Here is an 8,328-nt window from a genome sequence, read left to right as displayed (position 1 = left end):
ATATAGGTGTAAGTAGAGATAATACATTCTCAAGATCAAGGACTACAGGGTTTGGTTTAGGATTACTGACTCCAATCAATCTGACCCAAAGGTTTCGTATAATTCCTCTTAGAGAGAGGTATCTTACCTTGTATTATAATGAGATATATAACCAACAACGTTTCAATAACTTCATAAGCCTAAAGCTAAATATTGAAATGAGGCTTTTTTTTATTGAAATTAAGAAAACGAAGTTTTTTATTGAAGTTAAGGAAAGAAGAGCCAATAAGGAAAGAAATTCATAAGAAGATATTAAAATTTGAAAAAAACAATTAGTTTTATGTATAGGAAAAAAATTATGGTTAAAGATCAATAAATATATATTATCCTTGGTTGATTGGGAATAGAAGAAATTATTGAGAATTAATAGCATTGTGGGAATTGAGAAGTGATAAAAGATTAAGATTTATTAGACACATAATTAGAAAAGCCAGAGAATATCTCATTTCATTAATTATTTTATCCTTTATATATTTTTAATAGAAAATGAGGTAAATAGTTGAGAATTAATAAGGATGTGGTAGTAAGAGAAAATAGATATTTATTAAGCATAAGAGAATAGCTAGATATATAAATAAATTAACTTAATTTTTGTATATTTTTACTATAATTAGTTATATTATTATTATAAAATTATGGGGCCTATGAAAATTTGAGATCTAAAGCCCTTGGTAAATCCGCCTTGTATATAGCTTAATTAGTTATATATGTAACTATGCAATGATTTTCTTTTATTAAATGCTAGTACTTTCTTTGAGTTAAGGGTCGCGAAAGGTATCTTACCTTGTATTATAATGAGATATATAGCTAACAACGGTTCAATAACTTCATAAGCCTAAAGCTAAATATTCAAATGAGGCATTTTTTTTATTGAAATTAAGAAAATGAAGCTTTTTATTGAAGTTAAGGAAAAAAGAGCCAATGAGGAAACAATTCAAAAGTGGACCTTATAAATTCAATCAAACAATTGATTTTATATATAGGAAAAAAATTACGGTTAGAGATCATTAAATATATATTATCCTTAGTTGATTGGGAATAGAAGAAATTATTGAGAATTAATAGCATTGTGGGAATTGAAAAGTGATAAAAAATTGAGATTTATTAGGCACATAATTAGGAAAGTGAGAGAATATCTCATTTTTTAATTATTTTGACTTTTATATATTTGTAATAGGAAATGAGGTAAATAGTTGGGAATTAATAAGGAAAGTGAAAATAGATATTTATTAAGCATGAGAGACTAACTAGATATTTTAATAAATTAACTTAATTTTTGTATTTTTTACTATAATTAATTATATTATTATTATAAAATTATGGGGCCAATGAAAATTGGGGATCTAAAACCCTTGCTAAAGCCAGCCCTGTATATAGCTTAATTAGTTATATATTTAACTATGCAATGATTTTCTTTTATTAAGTGCCAGTACTTTCTTTGAGTTAGGGGTCGCCACTGCAATAACAAGAATAATAAAAAATCACTTCAACAGTCCATGGTTGGCATGGGGCAAAGTCCCCATTGTGTAAAGGAGTTAATGCAGAAAAAAGTTGAGGTACTACTTGTTGTTCAATTGCAGAAACGTTTGTTTTCACTTATTCTATGGGCACTTGGATATGCTGTAGTGGTTCGATGTATATGGGATAAGATTTGTAAGGATTGGTTAAAGGACACGCTCGAAAAAGAGAAGGAAAAATGCAAAAGTAGAGGCCGGTGTCACTACCATCAAGAATTGCCATGCCAAGACGATGGATCACAATTGAATTTTGAGATGCCCTTATTGATAAGGATTGGAGCACAGATAAAAGGCAAAACCAATCTTAAAAACTGAAATAAATCGCTTAAAACAAAAAACAAAAGGAAATATTAGAGCACACTGGTAGCTTAATTTAATTCCTTGTTCATGCAAAAAAAATAGTATGAACTATTTCCACTCAATTACTTTTCTTTTGCATGTCAATGATGGATTTATATAATATTTATACATTATTATTGCATATAGTTGTAAATGAATGCAAGCAATCAAGTTCGATGGACTCGGTCACTTTTTTTGAAGTAATCAACTACATTTAGAAATATTTAGTGGGATGCAGTGATTTTGTAGATAATAAGTCTAAAGTTGTTAGTATACATAAAAAGATTGATTGATTTTTACTTTAAAGTTGATAATTTGACAATATATAAAAGGTTAGAAGTTATACCTGTTAAAACACCGTATCAGATATCAATCTTATATTTATTCCTAGCAAAGAGATGTTTGGCCCAAAAAAAGAATCGTGTTTAAGCCACATGGGTGCTATACTTGAATTGAATACTATGAAAGTTTTCCTATTTTAATTTTTAATTCCCAATATCTCCTTTCTTTCTGCTTTATATGTAATCAGCAAATGTGTGGTGCTTGTCGGTAATTTTGGTGGTCCACAACTAAAATCTGTTTGATCTTATAATTAAGCAGTCCTTTTTCGGTAACGGGTGGTCCAAAATTAAGACAACTTTTCATCGAATCAAAAGCTTCTCTTTTTGTCCCTCATTTTGTTTTTCTTTTCTCGGTTTAATTATTGCCTTGTAATGGTCTCCTAGGCGCTAGCTATCTCTTTGTTGTTAATAACTTAATTGAAGAGAATTGATCATTGTTAAATCTATAATGCAAAATGGAATAGTAGAATTAATAGTAATACTAAGTCCAATAAAGTTTTTGTTAGATGAGTGTCAATTCCTCTAGGTATGTCTAAGATCACTGCACTATAACAACAGTGGATTCATAGGGTGGTCAAATTCTCCAATCCACTTAATAATCTATTACATAAGTAAAAGGGAAGTTTCAAAGGGGCTTCCTCCTCTGGTCAGGTGGAAGTCATAGAAGATAAGAAAAAACGTATTGAAGAAAGAAATAGAGAGGTAGAAAAATAAAGAAAAAAACAAGTAAAAAAAGGTCTGTGTGCAACGCATGGGCCATAGTCTTGTACCTTATTGTTGTGAGCTCGATGCTTCATAGAAGACTAACACATGCCATGTGCTCCTTCTGTATATACCCAAAATCAGTTTAGTATATATGGATATGTGACACACTTACACCACGTGCCATGTACTTGTTCGTTGAAAGGGACAAAAACCACCTAAAGAGGGCCTCCCAAGGCTTGAAATTTAACGTCCTCAATTAAGTAGTTGAAAATTGAAGCACACTTACTTAGAAATTGGTGTTTGATTCAGATAAAATGATTTAGACACTAAAGCAATCTGTCAGAAATTATACAACGGACATGTGTGGTGATGTGTATTACAGGTCAGATGCTTAAGAAACCCTTGCCCTTCAAGCTTTCAACAGTGTCCCTCAGACTCACCTCCAAAGGAATGAAGCTGATACCCAAACTTTTTGCTTTCTCCTTGGATACCTGGTAAGTTTGCTCAGGAGGCTTGCTATGATCTTCATATCTGTCATGAATGACAGAAAACGTGGATCTCTTCTCAGAATTTCACAATTCATCAAATACTTTTATGGAAAGAGAAGTACAATATTACAATAATCACTTAATCTTCTTTGAAATTAATGTCATTCATACCTGCAATAAGAACTTTTGAATCACCCTCTTGTTCAAAGAAAACAACTAAAATTTTTAGGGATAATCCCTTCGCCATTACATTCCAACCTAAAACACAAAAGATATATATAGCCACCGTCTAAAGCACTCTTATGTTCTAATTACCTAGTAATTCACTCATTTAATCATGGATACAGTGATTTAATAATTTTCCCACTCTCTGTTTCCTTTATCTAGACTAAAAGGTTCACATTTAACTATCCAAAGCCTCACTTGAGCATTGCTCCAACTTATCAAATTAACAGTCAAATGAGAGAATAAAAAATGGTTTTAGACCAAGAATGTAGTAAAAGCACAATGTAATTAACTGAAAAACATCACAGTATAAGTTGCATAATTGAATTTCACAATTGGAGCTATGAATGACACTAAATAGCGAGAAAGAACAGTAGCTTACTTTTCATTGAGGTGCACAGTAGGGTGAAGTTCAGACAAGGTCTTCTGAACCTCAGAATAGGGTACAGCTCTTTCGACTAGGCAACATCTGCCACAAGCTGAAGGAACCTCAAATGCTTGAATATGTGCGTATGCAACATCTCGAACATCAACAAATGGACAAGTTGGACTTGGGAAACTGTGTACTCCTGCATCCAAAAGATTTCCACTGTTTGAACCGCAGAAATATATAGCAGGGACTAATTATCCATGGAAGGATCTAGCAGCAATCACAGATTTGATGCAATTGGCTGGAAAGCAATTTGTCGGGACATTTAAAAACCTTCAGTAATGCTTTACTGGAAGAATTAGTAAAATCATTGCAAGTTGAAAAACACAGTTTTTGTTTGGAAAAGTATCACCCAATACCGTACATGTTTTTGACTGGTTTCTCAGATGAAATATAAGCTAGGACAAATGATTTCTCACTGTATTTTTCCTTCTAGAAGGTGGTTAGATGGACCAACAAAAAGGAGGTATATGAAAGATGGATGTAATCTTGGAGAAAAGTACCTTTTGTGAGGTTTAGAATCACCTCTGATGAGGAATTTAGAGCTGGCTGTAAAAAAGGACCGAATACCATTCCTGGATGTATTGTTACCATATCGATTCCAGTATCTTTTGCAAACCTCCAAGCAGCCTCCTCAGCTAAGGTTTTTGACAGCATATACCAACGCTGGAAAAAACCAATGTATTATGCAGAACTATTACCAGGACAATACCATTCCAAAATAAAAATGCATGTATTTTTTCAGTTTATCATCTAAGCAAATTTGATTTCATTTAGAGTATATAGTAGACAGAGATGACAGAAATAAGATATACTATGAATTTTAATTGCATAATTTAAGATCATGCGTAATATTTATAAACACTTCCGGATGTTTGAGTGTGTATCTCATTGCCTAGAGAGCCTGCTTAGATGTTGTTGATGCTGGGACAAGCTGTGAAGACCATTACCTCATCAACATCTTATTGTCATTCGCAAGTTGTATTGACAGTGTCAGATCATGCAACCAATGCATGCAGTGACTTGATTTCTGCCTTCTGCCTATAGCTAGTGTAAGGCAGTCGTTTAAGCTATGTTTCTGTAATCTTTAAGACGAGTTTTATCTTGTTCTTTTATGTTGTAATGCAGATTATTGTTCCATCTTCCTCAATGAAGTTCTCTTTTCTGTTTTTTTTTTCTTTCTGCAATTCAATGCTGCATTTATACTTACTTTCTGTTCTTCTAGTTCAGTTTACTTGCCAAATCCTTACAGATGTATACAAATAAAATTAGACTGAACCAAGGATATACTGTTGCAATATGCTGGAGTCTTCATAATCTCCTTTGCAAACAAAGGATTAGGCAAGTGAATTTTAATATTACTTGAAAAGTCCTGACAAGAATCGAACAAAGAAAACATTGAGAAATTGCATAGACAGTTCATACATAGATTTGTGACATTCGCCAACAGTGAGATTAGAGTAAAAAAAAGTGTACTCTATTCCTGTGTTAACGGACAGGAGAACATGAGCCACTAAACTTCATATAGACAGATCACTTGCTTATAACGCAAGGTATAAGAGATTAATTTACATAACTGCTAACCCTATCTCCGGTTAACATATCTGGAAAAGATGATCCTATTAATTTATGAGGTTACTCAATTGTAGAATCTTGAAAAATACATTAGGTGTGAAATTTGCAGGGCTTATCATATATATAATTACCCAGAGATTAGCAGAAGTACACACCTGGCCTTCCTCACATGGAAGTGGATCTGAAAACCAAGTCTCATCAACCACCACATCCGGAGTCAAAGGTCTTCCATTATGTAGAACTGAAGCCAGGGAAGACGTGATGACAACTCTCTTCATTGAAGCAACTTTCGCACATGATTTAAGAACATTAAGTGTACCCTTAACGGCCGGACCAATTATTTCTGCCTGAAATTGGGAGAAGCGATGAAATTTTTGGCTTACAAGTTTGGTGATAATAAGTGACAATAGGCCACACATTCATATTGTAGCATGAAGATCATATCATATAGTTGCAGCTTAGAGCAAAAATTCTATGACATCAAACGGATTCATCATGAGTACCGAACTATTTTAATTTTGTAATGGAGTCCAAGTTCAATCATCCTACAATGGAAATGTGCACGTTATATATAGTCATAATTGTATGTATTTGAAGTGTCTCCAAGTGATACTCTAACAACTAAGAACCAGAAGTCTCAGTTTCGAATTGGAACATGATTTATAAGATAGAAGAGAATTATCTCTTATTGTATGCTGTAGCCTAAGATCTATATGCAATATATATATATATATATATATATATATATATATATATTTGTATTTTGGTGGGTGAAATTTATGACAAAGTGGAAATATAAAAAAGGATGGACCTGTGGGTCAGCAGCGGAAAGGAAGACAGGGGAAGCAGCATGGAAAACACCTTGGCATCCATCCACTATGGAGTCAAAGCATCCTTCATCCACCAGCTCTGCTTTGAACAAATGAAGTCTTTCCTTAGCTCCCTCGAGTGAAAGCAAATGTTGTGTCTTCTTTGGATCATCTGTTTCATATTCGTACATGAAATCTTTAATTCGAGTTTAAAATTGACTTGAGGAAAACAAACAGAAAAGTAGAGAAGACAAGAAAGAGGAGCAGCATAACTGACTTGGGTCTCTAACAGTGGCCTTGACAGTGTAGCCTCGTTGGAGTAGTAGCTTAACAAGCCATGAAGCTATGAAACCAGACGCTCCGGTTACACATACCACCTTCTCTGCTCCACTCATTCTCTACTCAACTCTAAGTTCAAAATGCTGGAGCTCAACTCAGTAGACTTGGCCTCAACTTTAAGAAATTGTGTATATGATTTGCCTCCCCGAGACACATGGGTATATGCCACTAGTCCTATATTTTATATGATGAATCTTGACTCACATTTTCAATTATAGTCACCGTTAATTAACTATGAATAATTGAACGAGTTATAAGATTCTGCCACTCATCTTCCACTAACCTCAATTATGCTAAGTCGGTAAGTCATCGACCTTGCTTCATATCGAGAAATACTTTCTTTCTTTTGCTTCTCCGGGAATGGGTAAAATATAAAAAACCTTCTCAATACACTCCTAAAATACATTTTAGCTATAATTATGAAAAATCATAATTTCTTTCAAATAATTGACAAATTAAAAATATACAAAGAATATCATAGTCTAATTTAATTAAATAATAATAAAAATATTTTTTAATCAACGTTTATCAACTTAAAAAATCAAAAACGATACCCATAATGATGAAAAAAGGAAAAATTAAAAGAAAGAAATTAATTATTTAAGATTGTTTTATTAACAATTCAAAAAACTCTAAACTTTGAAGTGAAAAACAAAAGTCTAAAAAAATTAAGTAATAATATTCTAATTAAACTAGATATATAATTTTTTAATTATTTTTCCTTTTTTTCCTATTTTCTTCCTGTTCTTTCCCTTCTTCGAAAAAGTATAATAGTTCCTATCTTTTTCTTTCCCTTCTTCCCCTCTCTCCCAATTTGATCTCTCCTTCTTTAAATTTGATCTCCACGCACCATCATGACTACAACCTAAAATCATTTTCACTAAGACACTGACGCCATATAGTAAATTTTCCAGCAACTACAAAAATTTAATTAATTTATAATATTTCACCAAAAATAATAACTCAAATTTTACAAAATTTCACCTTAGGACACTTGAAATTTATAATTTATCTCACAAGAGCTTAGTTGAAGTCAGATCTATCATCTATTATTGATGAAGTTAAATCTACTTTCATATCGTCCAATCTATTGAGTTTATCATCTCATTAGAGAAACGATTTTAGTTTAAATTTTTTGTTAAATTTTGTTGCTATTAATTATTGGACTTTACAATCAACTTAAAAAAAAGAAAGTAGAGATGGAGGTGGTGATTGATTTGAGATGTAACAAAGAGTGAGAAAGTGTAAAGAGAATTTGGAAGATAATAAAAATATTAAGGGAAATTAGGAATATGGGTATTTTAAGATTTTAACATTTTATTAAGGAAAAATTTTTTTTAGCCCTTGAAAATAACGTGTTTTTGTAAATAACCATCGGAATAATTTTAACTATTTTTAGCCACCCGAATAGATTTTGGGACAAAAATGCCCTTAATGAGCCATCTTTTTTAGCGAGCACTCTGAAACAGGCAAAAAATGGGAAAGAATAAATAAAAATGCAAAGAATTTTGTAAACATCTA

The 8,328-nt window shown here is 32.2% G+C and overlaps 1 protein-coding gene across 1 annotated transcript; it reads right to left on the bottom strand.

Moving 5' to 3' along the window:
* Positions 1-3,060: 3,060 nt before the first annotated feature.
* Positions 3,061-6,947, bottom strand: LOC18601747 (phenylacetaldehyde reductase-like). Its single transcript, XM_018118915.2, has 6 exons — positions 6,746-6,947; positions 6,471-6,640; positions 5,815-6,006; positions 4,588-4,750; positions 4,037-4,223; positions 3,061-3,472 (listed from the first exon to the last, which is right to left on the bottom strand). Exons 1-6 carry the CDS (start codon positions 6,861-6,863, stop codon positions 3,325-3,327), a joined length of 978 nt encoding a protein of 325 aa, XP_017974404.1. The 5' UTR covers positions 6,864-6,947; the 3' UTR covers positions 3,061-3,324.
* Positions 6,948-8,328: the final 1,381 nt, after the last annotated feature.

This window comes from Theobroma cacao, chromosome 4 (assembly GCF_053813885.1).
Source record: "Theobroma cacao isolate CCN51 chromosome 4, ASM5381388v1, whole genome shotgun sequence".
In the NCBI taxonomy this organism is placed as follows: domain Eukaryota; kingdom Viridiplantae; phylum Streptophyta; class Magnoliopsida; order Malvales; family Malvaceae; genus Theobroma; species Theobroma cacao.
The sequence above is the reverse complement of the archived record's forward strand: the minus strand, read 5'-3'. Positions and strand labels throughout refer to the sequence as shown.